Source organism: Cygnus olor, chromosome 6 (genome assembly GCF_009769625.2).
Source record: "Cygnus olor isolate bCygOlo1 chromosome 6, bCygOlo1.pri.v2, whole genome shotgun sequence".
NCBI classification, from domain to species: domain Eukaryota; kingdom Metazoa; phylum Chordata; class Aves; order Anseriformes; family Anatidae; genus Cygnus; species Cygnus olor.
The window spans coordinates 19,292,434-19,317,268 of record NC_049174.1 but is presented as its reverse complement, the minus strand read 5'-3'; the positions used below and the strand labels follow the sequence as shown (position 1 = coordinate 19,317,268).

Below are 24,835 nucleotides of genomic sequence, written 5' to 3'. Positions count from 1 at the left end.
AACTACAGTACCCGACGGGCCGCGGGGCAGGCGGCGTTGGGCCGGGTAAACCGTCCCCGTGGTGGGCCTTACCCTGCTCAGCGTCCCCTTGCGCTGGGCAAGGCCCAAGGGGCAGCGTGGGGCTCGTCGGGCGTGTTCGGGAGGCCCCAGACACGGGAGAAAGCCGAGCGCTGCCCGGCGCCGGGATGTGCCCTGCCGGCGGTAGGAGGGCCGCCCCCCGGGCTCCCAACGCCTGCCGCCTGCTGGACCGCAGGGCCCACGGCTTCTACGCCAGGGATGCGGGTGTCGCCCTCAGGAAGAACATGGGGCTGCTCAGGAGCCTGATCTGCCAGGTAGCGGGGCCGCGCAGGTGGCTCGCAAGTCTCTGGGTCACGCTAACAAGTTTTTGGGGAAAAAAAAAAAGCTGGAATTTTGCTGAAGAGAGGGAGAAATGGTTAAATTTATTTCATGAGACTCAGACCTAGAAACATACACAATACTGCGCCGTACAGAAACGGGAGAAGCACTTGTATATCTAATACTCCTACTACGTAGAAACAGTCTTATATGAGATTTTATATCGCTTATTTCTTACCCTAACATGGCTTAATATTAAACTTGCAATGTTTTAGGGAGCATCAGTGTTAAAATTGAATGAAGTTCTCACAACAAAATAAGATAATTGGCAGAGGTCCTCAGGTAAACATAACCCTGAAGTGTCAGTGAAATTTCTTATAGAAAAATAGAAATTGAACCACTTACAGACTAAATTTGATTTATTTGATTTTGTTAACTGATAGAAATGCATCGAATGTGATTGTGTGGAAGTGAACTGGTGATTCTCTTCTACCTGAAAATTCGTTTATTAGAAGTCAGGTAAAGTGGCCGCTTACGCTACTAGATCTAAGGGCGTGCAAGGGTTATTGAAATAAAAATGAGCCTACCTGATTCTGATTTACACAAAAACCTTTTTTTTTTTTTTTTTTTATAGGACTGAAACCTTTGTTAGTGATACAGAGCTATTGATGTCTGTGATGCATGCAAGTAGCTTTATCAGTGTGAGTGGTTTATCCCATTACCATTTCAGGTTCTTTTTGCAAATAACTGTATAAACAGTCTTTTCTACCTTTCACACAACTCACCATGAGCAAAATGGAATCAAGTTCAGTAAATTTCATTACATACAAAAGATATTTGTGTGCATGCTTACACAGTGGAGGATTTTATCCTTGATTGAAAAATTTTCCATTGAAATTGCCAGTTTTAATGCAGACAAGTTAATGACAAAATATTCATTGCACATGCTGTCCATAAGCTAATAAAAAGATGTTTTAATTTAGTTCTTAGAAGAGAAAAATCTTCCCTAAAAGATCTTTTGATTTGGTTTAAAAAAGAAGCCTTTATGTATTCAGCAGGAAAGGTTCATTTAAATAAAGTTACTAAGCTGCGGGAACCAAGTATTTTCCCAAAGTATAATTTGTTACAAACTGTTGCAACCATTGTCTCTTTCAGGAAAATACTACATTCAAGAATGTTTGGACGACTCATTCTGCATCTCCTATTGCTTACGAAAGAGGAAGAATTTACTTAGACAACTACCAGTGCTGTATTAGCAGGTAATAAATTTACAATTAAAAGTTACCCCAGCGTATAGTTTTAATACTGTGACACTGTTTTTTAGAAATGTAGCTAACTTTGCTCATCCAAATAGTCCTTGTAAATTGAGTGGAACGTACTTATGAGGAAAAAATAACTGGATACGTAAATCCTTGTTAAATTACACTGAAATTCCTTTGTCTATTAATGTGACAACTGCTTTGGTGAAGGAAAGCATTTGTGTAACTTTTATGCTGTGTAACTTTAGGTTTCAAGTACACTTTAGGGGTTTCAGATGATCAGCATTTTAGGATTTTGCACTAAAAAGACAAATGAACAGTAATTCCCTTCTTTGTGATCCAGTAACCAGCAGTGTGCTGGTGTGAATGTGTCAATGCATCACAAAATCAGCCTTTGTAACAGGGTTGGTACGATGTCTACAAACTCTTCATTAAAGAAGTAAAGTATTGTTCATACAAAGGTACAAGGTGCTGAGTACTTGCTGCTTTTAATGCATGTTGCAGATCAGTTCACTGCTCTGATGTACTACTCTCCTATTCCGTGAACTGCTGCAGAGGCACAGCTCAGAAGCCGCTCGGCACAGGGCAGGATAGAGGATGCAAAGTCCTGCTTACACCAGTCCTTGTCCTTGCTCCTTCTACTTGCGAGGGAAGTAGTCAGGACTGGGAGAACTGTGTTGCTAAGCTGTGGTCAGAACAGTATTGAGACAGTGTAATATGATACGTAAAAGACAAATTATTTTGTCGGTGTAAACCGCTAAGAGTTAGTTAAATTAATCTATCGTTTGCTCATGGTAGAGATAGAAATCTTGCCCATGTTTCATTCATACATTGTCTCATTCTTTCCGGTACTGGGGTAACTTATCTAACACCTTTCAAGGTTTGTCTTTGTTTCATCCTCTCCTTAAGGAGAAAACTGTGCACCCTCTGAAGATTTTATGCTAGTAGTAGTTTTTTTTTATAAATATTTGTACATGATGCCATGCCTTTATACTATGAAAGGCAACACTGAAAGTGCCTCAGGGGAAGGTTCCAGGATAATCCTTAGTTTCTGGAATATGCTTTCTTTATAATGTCTATCTCTAAAGTAAGAACATTACTATTAATTGTAACTTAAAAAAATAGGAAAGGTTAGGTTTTAGATATTACTTTACACTAATATAGTTTATTAGGCTTTATTTTGAGAGCAATTTGAGATTAATTATTAGCCTAATATTAAGCCTAATTATTAGGCTTAATTTGAGAGCAGTATTTACAAAGGAAAAAAGGTACTTAGATTTCTGACTTGCCTAAAGAGACAGGATTTGCAAAAGTGGAAAAAGTGTATTAAATGACTTGTTGATAGAAAGTAGTTTATAAAATAGATTAATGATTAGCAATCATTTTCCTCCAGCATTGCCCAAGAGCCAAGAATACTTTATCAAAAGCCGAAGTGTTCTAAGTCAGAAAAAATAGAAGATGCTTTATTATTGGAATGCCCACTGGTAAGATTACTTTTTATTAGAGCATTGTTGTGGAAAAACAAATTAATATCTTTCAGTGGAATAAATTTAGAGCATTCTTTTCCTGTGAACTATTATTGTCAACATTTTTGTGGAGTTGAATCGTTTAACTTATGTTTATTTATTTTGAGAGAATGTTTAGAGGTGTACTTCTCTGAATTTCTCAACAGTGCATTTGAATGCTTCTTCATGAACGTCTGTAGAAGATTTTAAAAACAGTGCTGTTGCCTTTATGCTTATGCAATTCTAATTCCTTACAACATAAATTCTGTTTTAATATATTATTTATTTTTGAGTTAGCAAGGGCAATAGATGGGAGTTTGTTTTCACCAGATCTGTTAACATTAAAAAAAAAAAAAGGCAGATAAACTAATGACCTATTAAAGCAACTCTGTTGCTTTAAAAACAAAAGAGTTTGTTTTTCAGAGCAGCTTTTCTGCTGCTTCTAGTTAATAGATTACATAATTTCCCTCTTTTCTTCCCTTACATTCATAGATATCTGTACATAGATGTTCAGTCTTGCTGCAGTATTTAGACTGAAGCTTATTCTGTTTTCTCTCAAACAAAGGTCGATTTTAAGAAAAGTTGGACAATTCATTTAGGCATTTTCCATTGAGTAGTGTAAAGAAAAGAAGGAAAAGTATTTCTTCAGTCATGGGTTGTTCTGTTTGGTTTGAATCTTCTGATTCACTTAGTGGAATTTTTAACTATTAAAGTTTTGACAACACCCTGCTGGGATGTAGTCTGGAATATATGAGGAAAAATAAATGAAAAATGCAAACAGAAAATCCACAGGATTTCTGTATTGTTCTTTGTAGTGCCTATGGTACAGAAATATTGTGCAATTTGAGTATCTTTTAGTTCAAGTTGAAAACTCTGTTCATTGCTATTACAGGCGGATTTTCCATTTGACTTCAAACAAACAATTTTTTTCATATCTACAAAATTTTGACACATTTGATGCCAAGCAGTTAGTCTTACAATCCTTTGTCTTCATGGGGTGATTTGTTGTTCTTAGCTTTTCTGAAGCAACTAATGGTTGCCGTATAATTTCACTGTTTCATAAGAAAAGGTCCTTATGGTTACTCATATGGTACTGATATAACTTAGTTCTAACAATCTAATTTGAGCACATAGATGAAGAGGCTGGTCTCCTTAGACCATAGAGAACACTTCCCTTTCTTGAGGGTTTTTTCACTTGTGCACTGTCCGTAGAGACTAGGAATATTAGCCCCACTTTTGAGGTGCCAAAAAATAAGCATTGTGAGGACCATCCTCAGCAGTTCCTGTTGAGTTGCCTTTCAATTCCTGCTGAGTTACCGTTCAATGATTTATTTTGCAATACTTAAATAGTTTTCTCATGAAGTTTGGTATCAGTTAGATGAATTAGCAGTTATACTTCACTTATGCAAGGAAAGGAAGTCTTAAACGATGTGTTTTCTAGAAAAAGTAACTACCTTCCAAAAAATATGACAATAGATTAGTTATGTAATAGTCAGCAATTTAGCACAGATATGAGCACAGAGATCCGGATCTGATTAGGAGGAAGCTTTTCACCTTTAGTTTTTGAGGAGTATGTATACACTTTTGTTTTCTTGTTACAATGTTAAAATGTTATGTATATTCCTGGTACAAACTTCTTTCTGATAACCTTTTTGTTATGTAGGGGGAAATGCTTCCAAATCCATTAGACTATAAATCTTCCCTTATAGTCTTGACAGCACAGAACTGGCTTCTGCGTCTCTCTGCTGACAGTGGGGAAATACTGGAAAAAATATACCTTGCGGGCTCTGGCTGCAAATTCAGGTATTAACATTGGCAAGGGTTTATGTAACTAACCACCATTAGCACTAAACTGGAGAAAGGGAATCATGTTTATTTTGCAGTATATTAAGCTGTTCAATTTCTGCGCATTCAGAAAGTATTGTTTTATTGATAATATATGCGTGGGGAAGGGCAACATCTATAATATTTAGCCAAAGGATGTAAAAGTAATTTTTTTTATTGGAGGAAATTTGCACCAAATATAGAGCAGAAAAAGGGTGAAATCCCAAATTCCTCATCAAGCTTCACCCTATTTTCCCAGATCCTTTATTGCTGCCGGTCATTGAACGTGGCGGAAATATACTACCTTCGAAACACTCCCTGCAGATCAGAGGAATCATAGTTTTGGGAGTTTTTGGAGTGAAAGACAGCTCATAAAACCTTAGGTACCCACTCATACATATCCTATGGTTGACTACAGGTCTATTTGTCTAGCAGTTTTCCTGGAGAACTGTTCCTGCACTCTGTTTTCTTTAGAAGAATTTCAGCAGCTAAAGTATCATGGTCTTAAATTTGGTATCAAGTTCCACAAAAGCCACAAAAAACAGGCTACTATTTACTTTTCTCGGACAATTTTATAGCCGTTAATATTACAATAGACACATACCAGGAGAGGACCTCTAAGAACTATAAAACAAACTTTATAAAGCATAAGAAAAATATGTTTAAAAGTTAAAGTAAGCAGTTTTTAACTTCTCTGTAGGGTATCCATTTTGTTCTTTAAAAGCAGAGCAGTTACTGCTTCTGAGCATGTTTTTTTTCAGTTCTCAGAAGTAATGGTCTTCTTTAGACTGAAGGATAAAAAAGCAGTGATTTGTGAAGGGAAGGAAAGAAGGAAGACAGTGAATGTTCATACTTTCAAAAGTTTTCTCACAATCCTGTTATGGAATAAGCCATTCCTGGTATCTAGTTCTGTGGCTTTTACATTATTGCAAAATCTGCATAGTTATAATAGATTATATTTTACATGAAAATTATTTTAATGTTATTATTTAAATTTTATTAAAGGATTTTACAGTGATTAAGATAGGCCTTCCTTGTCACAAATAGGTACCTCAGCTGGGATACTCCTCAAGAGGTAATGGTTATAAAGTCAGCTCAGAATAAGCTGCCTGCAGCATCACGGCAGGTAAGTTTGTTGAAAAACTCTCATTTTTACAAAATCAAGAAATTTACAAGGACAGATAGGGAGACATTACGCTTTGTTACTATGGTAGAAGATGATGATGTCCCACTGCTAATAAATGCCTCAAGTATAACAACTATATTCAATATTGTTCCTTCCCAGGCAGGCATCCAACAGTCTGTACTATTCCATCTTGCTGTATTCCAAGTAATACCTCTTTCATTTATTGGAATGCTAGAAATAAGCAAAAAGGTAAGTTCAGTCTACACCGTAGTTGTATGAGAGGCATGATATAGGCAATTGTCCCAGGATTTCGGAAGTCTTACTTAATGTTTTGGACGCTATTTTTTTAATTAGCACTAATGTTCTTTTAGTGTCTGGTGGTTGTGCTGAGGTAAGATTAATAATTCCAGAAGAGAAAATGCAAATGCGTATTTATTGCATTACTTCTTGATGTGTAGGATTTCAGAATTCACTTTGAGGAATTATAAGAATTAGAGAACTGTAGAGTGTTTGTAGAGTTCTTTTTACCTCTTTAAAGATAGATACGCTTCTGATCAGTTCCTAGTAATGGCCTATGAATTCTATATACAGTTACAAATGTTTCAAACTTGAATTATCATTGATACTGGGTGGCAAAATATAAATATGTGTATTGATTTATGAATCGAGGAAACAAGCTTTCTGAGGTTGGTTTGTGACCTGTAAGTAAGTGTATACATTAGGCGACTGCAAGCCAGATGATAAGTTTTAGTGCACTGCTGAAAAAATATGTCTATTTAAAGTCAAGGGAGTTCTAGATACAACTTAAATTGGAACAGTGTGAACATGCAGAGTCTGTCTTCAAGCTCTGTAAGCTATGGTCTTATTTAGAGTCCAGAGCTGTTTAGCTCGTGCTGGGTTGGGTTGAGGCTGTGAAAAGAGAATGAGCTGGCAAATGAAAGAAGGGGGGTTCAACAGTTTTTCATTTAGGCCCATGAATGCTTAAGGGCACATTTCTGTTCAAAATTAGCATTTAGGACTGGAAAATACAAATCTTACCAGTATCAAGGGTATTCTCAATCTGTTTAAGTGGTGGATGCATGCTGGATTCGTCATGGTTATAGCAGGCAGAATGTAAGAAAAGAAGTACTTATCCCACTGGGGCTGTGCTCATCATTGGAGTAATTGTTACAACTAGGAATAAGGCTGGGGTAGAATTTGGAATTTGAGACTACACCCAGAAGAGGAAGCAACCAGCAAATGCAATGCCAAACCCGATACGGATCAGTGGGATGTAACTGTTTTGTTACAGTTAGGATTAGGATTACTCTTGAAGACTGCAGAATGAACCCAATGCAATAGCTTTGCTGAGATGGTACACTACAATAAAGTCTAATTTCAGAGTAGAAATGTCTCAAAGATAGAAATGAGAGTTTGGGACTGGGAGACTATTAAAGTTTGGGTATGGCACCTTAAGCTAACAAATGCACTGAGAAATTAACATAAGACTGAGAAAGGACAAGGTCTAAGGGGTGAATTTACCTTTCAGGAACAAACTGATCACTAGATCATTGATACAGTTAAGAATTAGGAGTATTCCAGCTTTGGTTATATTTTCTTGAATTACGTTTAAGCCTGTTTTAACTTTAGTTTAATTGCTTTTTGTACAGTGATTCTGAATAAGAAATGAGAACTCTAGTCTTCCAAACATCTCAATATGAAAAAAAAATTAACAACTTTGCATGCTGTTATTCATTAAATATTAAGAACTAGTTTTTTGGTTTTTTTTTAGTGGAGATGTTCTAAGCAGTAGCACAAATGAATACTTCATAATCATTAAAAGGGTAATCAGCTTCTCATGTATGTGTCTAATTTGAATTCAGAGAGGATCCTATATTCTGTGACAGCTGGATAGTGTAGTTTTAGTACAGCTGTACACAGTCATAAAGCCATGATTAGACTAGTATTTTACCCTGGTGATGAAGAAAGAACAGAAGATACGAAATCAGTTCTTTTAGATTGAACTGTTAGCTTTGCTATCGACTTCCTGTGGGATGCTAGGTAATAAAATCTATTCATCTCTTGTAATAACTGGGTAATATGATACAAAGACATAATGAGAACTAATTAGAGAATAAATGTGCTTGCAGAATATGACTTACCTAATTCCAGGTGTTATTGCAGTGCAAAGTATTACAGAAACTCAGCAGAACAGATGAATTACAGAAACCTTCTTAAACTAAAACACTGGTCATAGGTTTTGGTCAGAGTCAAAAAGGAAATTGATTGCATAATTAAGTATGTAATCTCAACATTTTGCATTCTCTCAATTATCTCTTCTTTGATAGAATATTTTTCTTTTCCTTTTTCCAGATATTTGGTAATAGTGTTACAGATGTTGATGTTTCTAATGGAATCCTGATTATAATGTACAGCATGGGTCTGGTCAGGCTCTATAGCTTCCAGGCCATCACTGAACAGGTAATGTGAAATTTTTCATACAATCCATGCTATGTTGTGTCAACAAATCATTAACATTCATGTAATGCCACATAGGTACATGGGGATTGTGTCAAAGGATAGAGTTCTTGCCTAAATCTATTTACAATCTGAATATACAAATGGATGCACTATCAGAAAATTCTCCTCACACTAGTCACAGGCTGCAAAGCATGAGAAACGGAGTCAAACAGGCATTTAAACACATGTAGAGAGGAGTTCTGTAAATGCTAGACCGGGGTGTGATGCTTTTTATATACGTGGTCTGTAGTTACAGTAGCAAATGCTAAGGGTAGAAAATGATGGGCATGGAAGATTGTTTGATCTGAAACTGAACATCAATGAGACTTTTATGTTTGTCTTCTTCCTATAAAAAATCAGATGTTAATTCAAAAATAAGACTTCAAGCAGCATCTAACAAGATATGGAATGCAGCAGTAATGGAGCACTAAAATCAAACAGCAAGTAAATATGCATCAATAAACTGAATTGTTCTGCATTATTTTAGTTCATGGAACAGCCGTTTGATTTGGGATGTGAATTCAGCTGGAATGGTCAAGTGGGAGTTGTAGGAAAGTATCCATTTGGTCTTCCGTGTAACATTAAAATAACAGGTATTTATGATCTTTGTATTATCTTGGCTTACATGGTTTATTTATGACTATTTTTAGCAGCAAGAACATTAAAATTACTGTCCTTAGATTGTGCTGCTATGCTTCTGGTTTTTCGTTACAGCAAAAATGTGCTTTGCTTTATTTGTAATTACAAGAATTAATTAAATAGGACCCAACGCAAAATGTTCCATGATTTTATGATTCTGTGACTTGCCTAGAAAATTAGTACAGAAACTAGATATTTGAAAAACTTCATAAGCAACACAAAGTGGAACCGCCGTCCTTATTTCTGAGACACAGCTGCTCCTGGGAAAGAGGAAGGGCTAGGACAGCTGTTAGTAACACCCAAAAACTGTATATAGTACATAAGCAAAAGGTGCCAAAGGAAGTTTAATCTGACTTGAAGAGTCAGAATTCAGTGAGACAGGATATAACTTGTCCAAGTTGCATTTTGATTTTTCTAATTGTTGGAAATGTGCCGGTTTCAGTAAAGTTAATTCCCGAGGAGAGAAGAAATTATCTCTTAAAAACAATTCTTATGCCTCAAATCACTAACTTATGAATGTTCTGCTTAATGTAATGACTTTAACTTCTTTGAAACCAAACATTCACTTCTGTTGGTGCATTGGAGATTAGAATTTGATATTACGAATCTTAATAATTGACTGAAGTCTGAGACTTCCTGTGAAATGTTTTTTCCTTTGAAAATACACTTTCAAAAGCTCAAGTGAGGCACTTGAGAGGGGGAAGAAAAAGCAGGTTTCACCAAAATCAAATAATGCATGCTTTCTTTCCTTAAATTTTTGACTGTTTCTGTATTAAATGGCTTTCACAGGAAACTGTCCCCATAAAATGCTTTTGATCTTTATGTTCACAAACAGTATCACGTAATAGGATACAAAACAGATTTACATAAACTTGAGTAAATATAGACAAAGATAAAATGCAGACTTAGTTACAGCTTTCAGTTATAATGCAATGTTTTATCAAAACAGAGTGTGATAGGTTGCTATAGTTGATGTCTCAGGTTCTGCAAAAAGAAATTTCTCCTCATTTTCCTCTGCTAAACCACAATTTAATGGCCCTATGGAAAACATGCTGTGGGAGCTTTAAAAGGAAGCCTTTACTAGATATGTTCTCATGTCTTACAGATCATTATAGTTTTTAGTTTTGATATTTAAAACCAATGTATTGGGGAAAATATTTTTGATCTTGAATCGCATTCAAGAATTTGTGGTTAGGAAGTTTTGAACTTAGGACAAACATTTACCATGGCTGCTGCTTGCAGATAGTTGCATTCCTGTGGTTTTTGAGCTTTTTTTTTTTTTTGAGAATGAGATGGCTGGCTGACTCTTCAGTGTAATGTAATGCTCCAGTGAGTGAGATTTTAACAGTTTCAGAGTTTAAACTTGTATTTACTGTAATTTAACTGTTCATAATTTTCCTGCTTATTTAGTCCTAGCTTCCCTACAGAAATTGCCAGAAGGGATGGCAATTAATATGGTGCTATTTTTATGGTGCATTAGGTACCCAAGAGGAAGTACAGAGAGATCAAAACACATAGGTTACTATGTACCTACCACAACCTTTACAGCTATTGACTGGTAAGAAAATTGATTTTGGTCACAGTGGAAGGAATGGAAAACGTAGCTATAAATCTTCATCGTATCACTTTCTGAGTGTCCAGAACTTAAATTATAGCTTGATTTATTATTTTATGATTCAGTAATTTAAATAAAAAACAGAAGATATTCTGCTTTTTTTTTTTCCACAACATATTAGAACAAATACATGTTAATGCTGCCAGGAACAACTTTGTGGCTAATGCTTAGATGAGACTGGAGAGTTCTAAGGAAACGAACAAAGAGGCTCAAGTGGAGCCTGAAAACTTGTAATGCTAGGGAAAGGAGTCAGGAACAATGAGAATAGGAAATGTTGAGCAACAAGAACAAGTGACACATAACAGGAAAGAGGGAGCTGAGTCAGCAGAGTCATGCTATTGCCGTGGTTTAGGTGATTATGACCTTGTAGTGTTTTGCCAAATGAGCATAAAAAGAAGGGCATATCTTATGAACAGCCTATACTGCTTAGGATTACTGTATTACTGAAAAACATTTAAATCTATCATTTAGTCTATCCACCAGAATTTTTGAGGGACCTTTTTATTTTAAATAAAGAATATATATAGTAAGTCTATGGGGTAAAATGTTAACAAGTTTTCTTGGCCTGTTTTTCATTGTCTGACAGATATTAATAAATGCATATGCTTCCATTCTCAACATTCTCCACGTTTTCTGCAGCTGCTTCAGTTTTCATAAACTATGTACTTTTTTGTATCTCACACAGAGTTTTCCATTTCCTATAGTCCAAAAGACAACTAGAAGACAATGACTCTCCAGCTCAGGAAAGACTTCCTTTCCATGGACAGTAAAGTGATTCCTTTCAATCTGAAGGGCTAAGTTCTTTGAAATACGGATGAAAGAAAAAGAAGGAAGCACTACATAAACCTAATTTCTGATGTCATGTAAAATCTTGGCACTGTCAGGGTCTGGTTAATTAGCTGGACTAAGCAGGGCAAGGACAAGTCAAAATTTGGGTGAGACCTTTGGGACAAAAAGTCCCCAAAGTCCTTGTTCTCATAGTAATTCAGCTTGGGTATTTATGTTCTGCCTGTTTAAATGTCCATACTAATTACAGATTTTCTCCACACTTTGTCCTTCCTCCCCTCCCCTTTTTTTTCAGCACTTCTCTGTTCTGTTGAAGAGAGATGTTTTGGTTTTTTTTCAGTTTAAAATTGATGCAGTCATAGCAGCTGTAGAAATTGCTTTTACTTAGCTATTTGATAAAAGTTATAAAACTCTGTGCAGAGTACATTTCTTTTCAAGATGCTTCTCTCACTTAGTACACAGAAGACCTGTAGGAATGGCATATTGTATCTCTGTAATTTATCCCAACTGAACTGAAGGGAGAACTATGTTCCTTTTGCCATCAATTACAAGAATTCTTTAATTTTGTTTATGAACTCAGCTACAGATTGATTTAATTGCGGTCCACATTATTTTGTTGGATTACATAAAAGGATAAGGAATATTTGGATTCAGGTATCCAAATATCCAATAGTGTTAAGCACTATTTTTCTCAAGAGAATAGTGACCCTTTCGATATGTAATTTGATCTGTTCTGAAGTCCACTCTCATTCAGATGAGATGAATTAATTTTAAGTGTTTGCTGAGTCTTTGCTTATGCAGCTCATTTGGAGTGAAGTAAGTCAAAGATATCAGAAGAGCAGTTCGGCATGAAGATCTGAGAACTCAGTAACTTTCCACAGGGAATTGCAAATGTATGCCTGGATGCTAGGTGAGGAAGTGTAGCTAGTGCTAGAAAAATTATAACAGCCAATGTATTTCCACTGGTCTTCAAAAGTGCTGAAGATTAATAACTTTGTTGTAATTTAGAATTGTAAGCATCAATAGAATGATGATTGTTCTGCTACTGATGGTCTTAACGTTACCCAATATTTGCAGATACCCCACCTTTGCTATTTGAAGCATCTTCTCTGGAGAATGCATTTCAAATTGGAGGTTACCCTTGGCATTATATCATCACACCTAACAAGAAAAAACACAAAGGAGTCTTCTATATTTGTTCTCTGAAAGACAATGCTTTGGTAATATATTAAGGTAGCAGCTTCTCTAGAATGAATGTGTTACCATGTTTGTCCTCACCTCTCCTTCTGAGTAGTGCTTGAAGTAATAAGGTCCTTCTTTTCCAGCGTGGCACTGTCACAGGGATCACCCCACATTGTTGTATCTGCTATCCAGTGAAGTCATGTTTTCTCCTGAATTAGTGTTGCTTCTGTGATTTCCTTAATTCCAATACAATCATAGCACTGCCAGTGCTATGTAGTGCTGTATTCCCCTCCTTATAGGCTCTAGCATAATCTCATACCTGATTCCTTGCATGGTAACATCTTAATGCATTTTTGACCGTTCAGCCTACCAAGTGGCTTGACAAAAGAAACATTTTAAGTTTCAAGAAACTGCAGAGTAAGTTTTCATAATGTTTATGGTTTATTCTTGATTTGTACCTTCTCTCTCTCTCTCTCTCTCTCTCTTTGGAAAGACTTTATTACTCAGCTTAATCCAGCATGCCTATTTATTTATTTAATGTGCTGTTCGTCATATATTCTTTTGCGTGATATCACCATCTCAGGCTTTATTTTGGATCTCCTTTTGACCTGAAGATACTTCTGTAGTATCAGCAGCTTCTGACCTCTTAGTTCACGATTCTTCACTAAAAAACTTCTCATCTGTGAATGTCCTCATTTCTTTTACAAGCCTGGTTGAATCAGTGATCCCTCTCCTATCTCTTTTTATCTTCAAAACATCTTTCACAACTATAGCTGAAGATTAATTTTGATTGAAAGGGACTTAGGCAATCCTTTCTCACCTGTTTTTTGTGTTTTTTTTTTTTGTTTGTTTGTTTTCTATGTGAGTTCATGATTTGAAATCCCACAATTTTGACAATTTTGCTGCTGAAATCACAAGCTATCCTAGGCTTACACATTCCATAAATACTTGCACAAAAGAGGCTGAGTCTGAGGTGTGATGCACAAGTCCAAGTTTGTACTAATGCTTTTCTCATGTCTTGACACAACTCAAATTGCTAGAATTGTTTGAGTGTTTGCAGAATGTCGGGTAAATCTTAATATTGTATAGTTTTAGGAGAGGTAGGACCACGTATAATCATGGTACAAGTCCATTGCTCATTGCATATTTAAAAAGTGTTGAAACTGTTCCATGGAATATCCATGAGAATTAGAACTGTCTGAGTCTTTTATTATTATTATTATTATTGATGTCCACTGCCATCCTTTCTGATCTTGTTTGTCAGCAATATTTATAAATCTTCAGAGGAGCATGGAGAGGAGCTGAGTATTTCCTCTCTAAATTAGATCTGTGAGACTTTAAGTATAATAATATTCTAAACTTTCCCTTCCTTCTTCAGGCAAAAAATGGCATACAGGATATGAAATGCTGTTCACTTGAACCTGATTGGATATATTTCCATCCAGATATGTCAGGCAGAATAATCCATGTGGGACCAAATTTGATAAAGTATGACCCTTTTTTTCTTCAAATTTTACTTTAATTAGGTGAAAAGTTGCGTAATTGCATAAATTCAGTAGTTTGATGATTTGTGGGCCAAAGCACTGTCATCAGCTCCTAGAAAGTAGAAAAATGATGAATTTGTCAGAATCGGGAGTCCTGGTAGAAACACCTGCAGATTTCTACATGATGAGTATGGGCTTTGGCAGTCAACACTAGATTACGATATGAAAAAAAAATCTAGGACCACTGTGTTAAAAATTTCACTGATACCTGTAAATTACAAAAATAGCTTATTTCAATTTCAGTTATTTGTTGGTTTTAAATATACCTGTATTTTTTATTAATGATAAATATAGAATGTTTGTTGCAGGTGAATTTGAATGCATGACTCATTTTGTGATTTCTCTTTCTTTTATAGAGTCTTGAAGCTTAAGGAAGTTGAAAGTAATACAGACCAAACAGAAATTTCAGAAGACTTTATAATTGTGGCCAACAGAGAAGAAAACTGTGTGAGTTTAACAGGAATTTCTGATGTCTGAAATCATGGTGCATGATTTTGAGCAATACATGGGGTTTTTATGTATATTAGTAATTGCTATGTTTTATGGGCATAATTCAAAACTTTTTGAAGGATGTTCCTCATCTTCACTGGACTTTTATTAAGCTGTAGGAAAGAAATTTTGAAAACAAATTACATTTTCTGGATAGTTTTTTGAATCCTCAAGTCTCTTCTTAAGTTCTCAGCATTCTTTATGATGTGTAGTATAACTGTATCACTGATGTAAAACATACAAAATGGTGACAGATATCCTTCAAATGAAGGTGTTACGAAGGATAATTTTGTGCATCTCTGGTCTGGTAACTTGATCATACAAATGCTAGAAATGTTTCAAGTCTTGTAACTTAGGGGTAAGTCTTTATAAAAATAGAGACAGTACATTGCTTCAAAAAGTCTGGCTATGCATGCCTGTCACTCCCTTGTGACAGATTTGGCATTCATATAACCCCCAGTGAAGCATTTCAGTGCTGCAAAATAGTAGAAGATAATTCAGGGACCAAAAAAAAAAAAGCATCAGTTGGTCAGAAGAGTGCAGAAACGTAGAACCAAGTGGCAAGGGGATGATCTGAACCTTTGATAGAAATGAGCTGTTAAATCACCTCAATTGTTTCATGACATCTTTTAGATTGTTCTTGTGATTTTTCTATCACAAATGTCAAAAAGCTCAAAGAGCACGCTTATGAAGAACATTTTTAGTAAAGCCTGGAACTTTCATTTTGCTTCAGCATACAAAGTTATCTGTTATATAAAAGGAAGGCTTTTCTATATAGTTTATGAGTACTGTAAAGTCCCTGAGAGTCAGTGATATTAATTTTGAAGCTTTCTTAGAAGAAAAGTTTGTGTATTAAAAATCTGTACTAACTCAGGAGTAGTTCTTCTATTAAGTTCAGAAGGGATAAGCTTTATCTTGTAATGGCTTGCCTTTTTTTATTTTTTTATTTTTTTAGAATTTGTTTAGAAAAGTTTTTGTTGAAATAAAAGCTAAGAAATTAGAGTTTTTAATCCTGTCTGTGCTGGACCTTTTACTTTTGACCTCTATTAAGACACTGATAACCCCAGTTTTGAATATTTCTGGCATTAATGATGCCCAATGGAAGCAGCTTGTGGTGGTTTAAGATGCTACTTTCCCCATCTTCTGGAATTAAGTTTAAGAAGCAAATTGGTGGTGATTTAGCTGTCTTAATTCTCATTCCAGCCTTTTAGCTCCAGTTGCTTCTGTTGTTCTAAAAACGCAGTAACTAAGAAACTTTGTCACCTCTATAGGACTGAGAACCTGTGAATATGAGTAAGATCAGTAGTGTCTCACCAAAAGCCACCAAGTTCATGAGCCCTCACAAAAAAGAGGTGGCGGCAATAGGGCCATGTGTTGCTAATGCGTAAAACAAGATCCCAGAGTTTAAAGCGAAGTCAGAAAGCAAAAGATGTGAAATAGACACGTTGTCAAATAGATATGAAGAAACTATAATGCTCTGAAGTCCTGAGCCATTATTTTCTTTTTCTCCAAAGGTGAACAGCTCTGTTACTGTAACAGCTTCTGGTCGAGTGGTGAAAAAGCGTTATAACTTGCTGGATGATGACCCAGAACAAGAGGTAACTGATGTACTGAATAAAAACAAGTCATGGATTATTTAAGAAGTTTAGCTAGACAGAAGTCATTCCTGTTACAGGTGCAGTGCCTGTAACCATTAGTTGTATTAATCTTTGAGTTCTTTATCCATGTTCTGTGGCTGTCTTTGTCTCTTTGTCTTAACTTCAAAGTATCTCACTCCACCCTCTGCCTCCCACTTGTTTTCTCTATGGTTGGTGTTTGTTCTTTGGATAGTCTGTTTCTTTTAAGAACTGAGCTAATGCCCCATGACACCGTCATAACTCCATGTGACTACAGTAGCACAGAAATTAAATGTTAATGTGATGAACCATTACTCTTCTTTCTATTCAAACACTTCCTTTAAGCATTTATTCCGAAGTATTTTATGAACTGGAAGAAGCATATTTTTTCCCTGCTTTAAATAAAAGACTAGAGGAACCAAGTCAATATAATCTAAATACCTAAACTATATTTTCTCTACCAGCTACTTTGATTCGATTGCAGGAGAAGGTATTCAACACTTCCCTTAAGCAACTGCTTCTTGAGAGTGAAAACACCACATGCTGTGTGTTGAGTTTTCACACACACGGCCTCTTCAAGAGGCTATGAAGAATATTTTGTAGCTTTCTATCTAGAGCTAGAATAAGCACAATGGTTAAAATTCATCAGTTTCTGGCAGTTATTTCTGTTCTTTTTTTCTGAGGAAAAAGATTTAACTGTCGTAAAAATACAGTCAGTCCTCCAGGTCTGTAGTTCATTTCTATTCACCTCTTTCAACCTAATAAAAATTAGTCTGCACACTGTATTTTTTCTATTTCCTGTACTTTATATATAAAATGCATCAATTTGTGCATTAAGAGTGTTCAGAACATCACTTTCTTCTCTTCCAGTCTTAAGGAGTTTTGCTAAAATACGTTAGACACCTTGTGCTGGGAAAGATGTCTGTTGTGGATCAGGCTGGCAAAGTTTTCCTTATGATGCCAAAAGACTTAAGAATTAGAATTTTTACAAATCTTCTTTCACCTGAAAGAAATAGCTGTACAATTTAGGAAGAAGGGAATGTGAAATTATGTTTCATATATAAACTTGGTTTTCTTTTTTTCCTAAGACATTCAAAATTGTGGACTATGAAGATGAATTGGATTTGTTATCCACTGTGGCAGTTACTCAAATAGGAGCTGATGGAAGAGCTCACCTTGACTTACACTGTAATGAGCAGGGGATTCTACTTAAGAGTATTCCATTACTGGAATCCTGGGATGTGGTGAGGAGAATTCCTTTTTTGCTTGTTTGTGTTTTTTGTTTGTTTATTTACACTAACGTTTCCCATATCTGTTTATCTATCGTTTTGCATTAATTTTTTGTCCGGATTTGAAATAGATGTATAAATTGTGTTGCCAGTTGTTATGGATGAGGTTTGCACAAAATAGTAGTCGTGACTCTAGAAACATAAGTATTGCATCAGAAAGTAGTTCATTTATCTGAAAATCTTCATGATTTGAAATCAATATTTGCTGGTTGGTTGTGTTTTGGTTTTGTTTGTTCTATTTTTCTTTAAGTCCTTCTGAAGTATTTATCAACTTGAATACTCATTCTCTGGCTAGTTACATAAGTTTAACTTTACAGCTTGTAAATAGTCTCATTAACTTAACTAGAACTACTCATACATAGAATTAAGAATGGACCCTACTGTATGTGTATTTGGAGAGATGCAATGGGCAGTTCATATAGTCCAAGTTTAGATACTAACTTAGATGGTCTGAATTATTCAGAACCTTTGGTGCCTCTTTTATCATAGTGCGTATAGGCAACCAAGGATCCTAACTTAACTACACTGCTTTAGCTTGTGCTTAGATTCCTAAAATAGGCATGTAGAAAACCTCTGTAAGTTTTAAAATTCTGTCCCTTTTCTGGAAGGGCAGACTGTGTGCCCCAAAACAAATTTCCTGTCTGATCAGGGAGATAACACGCACACGTGGAAAATGGCACAGGCACAGTACTCTTAGTAAGCTGTGGAAATGGAGACTGAAGTCAGAATTATTTTTCTCATTTCAGACTTACAGTCACGAAGTTTACTTTGATAGAGACATTGTGTTACACATAGAACAGAAGCCTAACAGGAGGTTCAGCTGTTACGTTTACCAAATGGTCTGTGATACTGCAAAAGAAGATGAATGCTCACGCCATGAAAAACCAGAAAGAGTGTTTTGTAAAAAAGGAGGGAGAATTTTTGAATATATTTAAGACATAAATACAGCAACTTCAATTTGGATGTTGTTTAAGGACTTCATACATATGAATTAGTCAGCTACTCTTTTTCCTTCAGTGTTTAATTTTAACATTTTGTACTTTTTATTTTGTTTTATTTTTTATTTCTTTTTTTCTCTCTGACATTGTCCACTTGTTTGTAGTCCCTAGTGGCTTTTCATGTGTTTACGAGTTCATCATTAATGCTGGCTATAGCATTTCTTGCTTCTCTTCGGCAACTGCATTGAAATACTGGATGTCAAGGAGAAAGATGTAGACTTATTGATCGTCTACCATCTGCTGTGTTCTGTCTTACGTAGTTTTACCTATGCAACTTTAATATAGAATGTTAATTAAACAAAGTATGTAAAACTGGAGAGGATAAATTTTATATGTAGTATGAAAATGGCAGTCACCATTAAAACACTTAAACAAAATCCTTCTGTTGGTTTTGTCTCACATAAAACCACTTGAGTTTGCTGGTTGTCTTTGTTTTGGTTTAAAGAAATATGAATAAATGACGCATGTTTACTGCCTTTTGTATATATATATGTTATTATTTTATATGTATATATTTAAAAAAAAAAGACACTTTTCTGTGTTTCCCCATATTTAGGTTCAGGAATTGTTCAGTCTGAGCCAAAGCTACCATGTGTGCAGCATGTCTGATACATGAGAGTTCCATGTTATATACTCATTAAAAATACAAATAAACAAAAAACAAGCAACCCCCAAGCTGTAGATTTCGTGGTCACAAAGTATGACCATGCAAATGACTAAAGGCAAAGTGACCAAATACAAGTCAAAGATGTCCTCTGGGAGATTTAAGATGGTAATAAACAACAGTAGAAATAAAGAGCAGCAGCAGCAGCAACACTCTACTTGCACGCTACCTTCATTAAGTTTTCACTTAATATCCAGGAAAAGGCAGATGTCCATTATGCTACTATGTAAGTATCAGGGAGATAAGAAGGCAAAAATTAATATGAATCTATAGGGTCCAGCACTTAGGCAGAAATTTCTGTTCCAAGTGCATGTGGGTTATTTATTTGTAACTAAATTTCTTTCACTAGGAATCTGTCTCGTCAGTCAGTGATAACAAATCTAAACTACTTTACCATGGACAAGAAAAAATATAGCCTAACCGAAAAGTAAAGCTATAATTAAAATTCCTTAATTATAGAAGTAATACAAAGAAGACAACTGCTTTCTTTTTTCAGATACTCAGAAGTCCAACAGTAAAGGAAAATAGAGGTGCATTAGTACATAAACAAGAGAAAAGATTTTTCTCTCCTATTGTTTTCAACCTGTGTTCTTGGCATAGCACAACAGTCTGCCTCTGTATTCCCCATTGTCCTCTGTCCTTAGTCTGCAATCTAATGACCAGAAGTTGACCACTTGGAGAAGAATGCTATAGAGCTGTTTTTCATGATACTCCTCATCTCTTCATCACTATTTTTGACGTATGCAAATTGTTTTATATAGCTAGTAACACAACTGATGAAATTTTACTGTACTGTTGACAAGTTGGATATCTTTATTAATAAAGAGCTATTAAATGAAAACAAGCTGATGAGACATGAAAGATACTTAGTAAGGAAAAGTACAGTTGCCAGATGGTTGTGAATCATCTGTTTGGGGCCAAAGTAGATGGGGTGAAGCAGAAACACTGAGGCTATTTAACAGCTGATTTATTTCAAGAAAGGCACAGTAACCATTTTGCTAGCCTTCAAAAGTGTCATGCAATCCTGAAAAAACAGATTTCAGAAGGGACAGTAGAAGTGGAAACTTTCCCAGATTTGGATAAAGCAGAGAATTTTACGGGAGACTTTTGCAGTTAATGACTATACCAACCCCACTACCACCATGTGACATTTTTGACATTTTCATGACATAGTTAATTTTATTAGTATTTCATGATCATTTCTGTTTGGATTGTTAAAACAGTTATTCCCAGAGCAAGATATTTACACTTCATTAGGAGATTGTTTATTAAGTAGCTCATGTTCTGTTCATGAAGATCAGCTTAAGCTTTCAAGATTCTGCTATGCTTTCCAGTGACTTATTTTGAAGCTACTGTGGACTTGTGATAGCATGCTAAATCAACAGTTGTACGTAGGTGTCCATCTATTGAAAAATGCAGCAATTTATAGTGAACAAAAGTCAGCCTAGACTTTGATGAAGAAGATTATGGGCTTTGTGTAAGAAACAGTCACTCTCTATACACAGTATGTTGCTAAACTACACATAATGGCATATGTTCTATCATGGAAGGTCGCACCTAGATGTTTTCATTCAGAAACAGGAGAGATGTTTCCGTTTAATTTAAAACACCGAAGTTATTTAAGAATTGAGAATCCGGAACAACTAGCCCTGAATACTTTCATGAATATACTCACAGCCCTACTTATAAATGGGCTGGGATACACCAGAGAATCTGAATCAGTGAATGCTCATGTGTTGTGCTTTTCAAGTTGTGAACAGCAGTGTTGACTTCTGTACCTATGCGAAGCCCCAGAACATTCTAAAAATAAACTTTTATTTAAAAGGGATGAAAATCCTGACCACAAACCTATAGTTTTTTATATTGCAAAGAATAACCCTATATCTGAACCAAACACAAGTATCTGCATGCTTGTTGGCAGCCCACCTGAATCAACTTTTTATTTCAAATTAAAGCCTGAAACAAAATCAATCCACCAGAAAAAGGTAGTACTTTTCTTTGCCAGGAGATTTACTTTTCTTTGCCAGGAGATTTTATATGTAAGACACCTAAGCATTTTTAATCGTTGCTGCTGGCAGAGCTGTACTACTATGTTGTGTCAAATTGATACAAAATCGGAATAAAGGCATTAGATCTGACCTGTAGACCTATGCTTTCATGTCCATGTATGAGGAATGTAGAGAACTTTTCTCTTTTTTCTAATGTAAACTAGGTTACTTAGAAATCTGTTACACAATCTGAATAATTCAGTACGTTTAAGAGTGACAATATTTGTAAAGTTGAGAAATTCTGAGGATGCTATTTTGTTTTCCATTACAGAGATAAAAAAATATTTTTGCCCAACATTATTATCTCTGCAAGCACCAAAGCATGACATTAGTACGAGAAAACAGAAACAAAATTGTTCTGAAAACAAAAACAAAAAACAATAGGAATAAATTCTTCAATATATTTTGTTTCCAATCTATAAATTCAGAAATTAAGATAAAATAAATTTTAAAAAATATACCCTTCGCAGGCAGTAGTTAACTCCTTTATTATCAGGAAATCCATTTACTGATAGTTTTTTGATTTACAAAAAAAATTGGACTAAAGAACTATTCGTATGAAATTCTGAGTTCCCTTACTTACCTCGTTTTTCAGTGAGTGCTTATGACTCATGCAGTGGCTTCCAGAGTCTGTAGATAGGGCCTCAAGTAATTAGATCAAATACAGTCAAAGGTAACTGGACCAAGTACGTACTTTAAAAGATTGAAGCTGAAAAGCTCACACTTCCATTATTTTCACTAGCAGTAGATGCACAAGAAAAAAAAATACATATGTATACAAAAAAGGTAAACATATGCATATGAACTGTTAACATAAGTAGAGATTCTCAAATGTAGATTTGTATAAACATAAATGTATAAACATAAAATTGACAGGATCTTAAGCCATTCTTGCCAACATTCCCAATCAGGGAATCACAGACGCTTTCTGCATTTTCTATGTTTCTTTTTCTTCTCTTCTGGATATGTCCTGTTATTTTAACAGCATAGATTCTTGCTCATTTTATTCTCATTTTGCCTTTTATTTTCCTCTTGTTATTGAGAAAAATACCTTCTTATTACTTAACAGTAACTGAAGACCACTGAAAACTCACCAGCAAGAAACTTTTTTTCCTTCTGGAACTGTGAGAGCTATCGCACATGATGGAAAAGCTTATGAACAAATTAATTTGCTTCCCAGTTCTGACAGAGGTTGCTATTAGGAATATCTGGTAGAAGGATATACCACCTGTATAGAGTGATATGTAGAGAGACTGGGTATTTTCTTAAAGACCAGTTGTGAGGGACTGATGTTAGCTAATTAAAGCAAAGTCTCTGGGCATTCAGTAACTAAAAAAGTCATGGACTTGTGAATTCATTTGGGATTTCCCTTAAGGTTGTTTGATTCCTACTTTCTTCTGCTGCCAGTATGTATAAAACCTAAATGATATGAGCAAAAACAGGAAATAGTCAAAATGTGACTTCCTAAGGCTGAGCCACAAAAAAAACTTATAGGGCAGTGACTGAGTTCTTTTCTTTACAACTGTCAAGTATTGCCACTGTCAGAGGTACAGTATCTTTAAAAGGCTTTTTTTTTTTTGAAGGTGTGTGAATTGATCTAATATATGTTTATCGATGTCTTGCTAATAAAAGTCATGTGGTATATCTGTACATTCTGAATCTTTTCTTTATCTCCATGAACTGGAGAAATTTAGTTAGTCCCTGCTAAAACAAAACAAAAAAAAAGGGTACCTAGGTACATTTGAAGGATGAATGAATAATATAGTAACTGCCAACTAGTCCTATTCACAAGAAAGTTTCTGTGTATCAACGTAAATTCCACATGTCGCTCCTGAAACACAGACTGAACAGGCCACAAGTACTAAAGGAATGAAACAAATATTCCAGCATTTAAAATCAATTTTAGAGATTTTTAAGAGAACATCTCTTTTTTTTTTTCTTTTTTTTTTTCAGCTATTTCACAATCTTAGATTTTCAGAGAAGACCACTTGAAGCTCTCTGGTTGCTAGACTTGGCATTTGCGCAACTATAACTTCAGCATTTATTTCTACTTTACTGAAGTTACAAAATGATGACCTAAATGACCTCCGGGAGCACCAAAAGATTTTTTTTCTGCCAACTCATTCTCATGTTTTTAGATTAAATAAATTCAAAGTAGTCAAACTGCTCGCTTTGGATAATAAGGGATTACAAATGAACTGCATTTTTTTTTCTAAGAATGAAAGCAATGAGGTCCCCATCTTGCAGAGTGAATAGTTAAAATGATAAAATTATAAGAACTGCTTTGGTTGGTATAGCTTAACAACTCATTTCGTAAAATGGGAGTACAAATTCCTTATTCTTGCATGGGTGTGGAAGGAATATTACATTCCTAGGAATATTGTATTTTAAGGGAAATGTAAGTGCAGATTCTTAGGAACAGATAAAGGAAGCATGGAAGGAGAAGCTAAAATTCACTAGAATTACTTCACACAATGGCTCAACAACTCTGGCTTACTCGAGATGCTGCAGGAAAAGCAATGCACTCCATGTGATCCAGAGGACCGCAGGCTCACCAGCCAGACCCCAACAGCTGCTTGCCAGAAGCCAAGTGGGAAAATTACTCTGTTAACATGTTTACTTGGATGTACCACATTCAGACTCACACAGTGTAAGTTTTCCTGATTAACCTCTAGATCTGCAGTTGTCCTCATCTTTGGGTTTGTACATAAGGTGCCTGCCTCTAACATGCAACTTGCAGCACAGATGCAGCACGGTTGCATATTCTGGGGCAGAGATCTAGGAAACTCCCAACGGTTGACACCACATTTCAATTATAGTCCTTTATAATGCCAGTGCCCCTTATTTCTACTGCTTGAAAGCTGGCTTGACTGTATAACTCATAAGTGTTTTGTGGATCAAAGCAGCATACTTCCAGCATTTCTACTTCAACAAAATTGTTTTTTATTCCCACTTTTCCACTTCACTCTGGCTTCTCAATGATCAGATATCTGGACAGAGAAGCAAAAACGGCATCCCAGAAGTGCTACTCCCATTTTTGTTTGTATTTTTAACAATGTACGAAGAACTTCCCAGTCAGTGCCTAGGGACTGAAAAGATAGGGGAGTGGCTTGATAAGATTTGCTTCAATTTAGAGTAAGAAGCATTTCAACAGTGCACACCCTGTTTTTCTGCTAAGTACTCACTGACAAGGCTGCTGAGCAGTGGTGAAGAAAATGAAATAGCACAAGCTAAACAAAAAGCATAAGCAGTAACATTTTATAATCTTGCTTTGGGAGTTCCAGCTCCTGCTCCACAGTCTCACGATTTTCAAAAATTGTTACAAAAGGCTTTAAATTATTAGAAAAATATTTTACAACTCACAGAACCAAAATGTTTATGAATTAAAATAATAAAGAGTTTCACTGCATAGGTAA

The 24,835-nt window shown here is 35.6% G+C and overlaps 1 protein-coding gene across 4 annotated transcripts; it reads left to right on the top strand.

The window, feature by feature from the left end:
- The first annotated feature begins 21 nt into the window (after window positions 1–21).
- On the top strand, window positions 22–23,068 carry DCAF17 (DDB1 and CUL4 associated factor 17). Of its 4 annotated transcripts, XM_040562105.1 has the most exons (15): window positions 201–332; window positions 971–1,037; window positions 1,492–1,595; window positions 2,989–3,079; window positions 4,764–4,903; window positions 5,972–6,050; window positions 6,210–6,299; window positions 8,403–8,510; window positions 9,037–9,142; window positions 12,667–12,809; window positions 14,150–14,259; window positions 14,672–14,762; window positions 16,319–16,402; window positions 17,509–17,664; window positions 18,456–19,084. In XM_040562105.1, exons 2-15 carry the CDS (start codon window positions 1,005–1,007, stop codon window positions 18,642–18,644), a joined length of 1,524 nt encoding a protein of 507 aa, XP_040418039.1. In that variant the 5' UTR covers window positions 201–332; window positions 971–1,004; the 3' UTR covers window positions 18,645–19,084. The 4 variants fall into 4 exon arrangements, with proteins under 4 accessions (XP_040418037.1, XP_040418040.1, XP_040418038.1 ...); XM_040562103.1 differs by lacking the exon at window positions 971–1,037 and having other exon boundaries at window positions 22–332; XM_040562106.1 differs by lacking the exons at window positions 971–1,037; window positions 18,456–19,084 and adding an exon at window positions 22,489–23,068 and having other exon boundaries at window positions 40–332.
- The last annotated feature ends 1,767 nt before the right edge of the window (window positions 23,069–24,835 follow it).

Excerpts from the sequence above, each read along its gene's own strand:
- DCAF17 (XM_040562103.1), top strand. The coding sequence starts at position 186 with ATGTGCCCTGCCGGCGGTAGGAGGGCCGCCCCCCGGGCTCCCAACGCC. Across the intron at positions 4,904-5,971 it reads GGCTCTGGCTGCAAATTCAG|GTACCTCAGCTGGGATACTC; the intron begins GTATTAACATTG and ends TGTCACAAATAG. Across the intron at positions 16,403-17,508 it reads ATGATGACCCAGAACAAGAG|ACATTCAAAATTGTGGACTA; the intron begins GTAACTGATGTA and ends TTTTTTCCTAAG.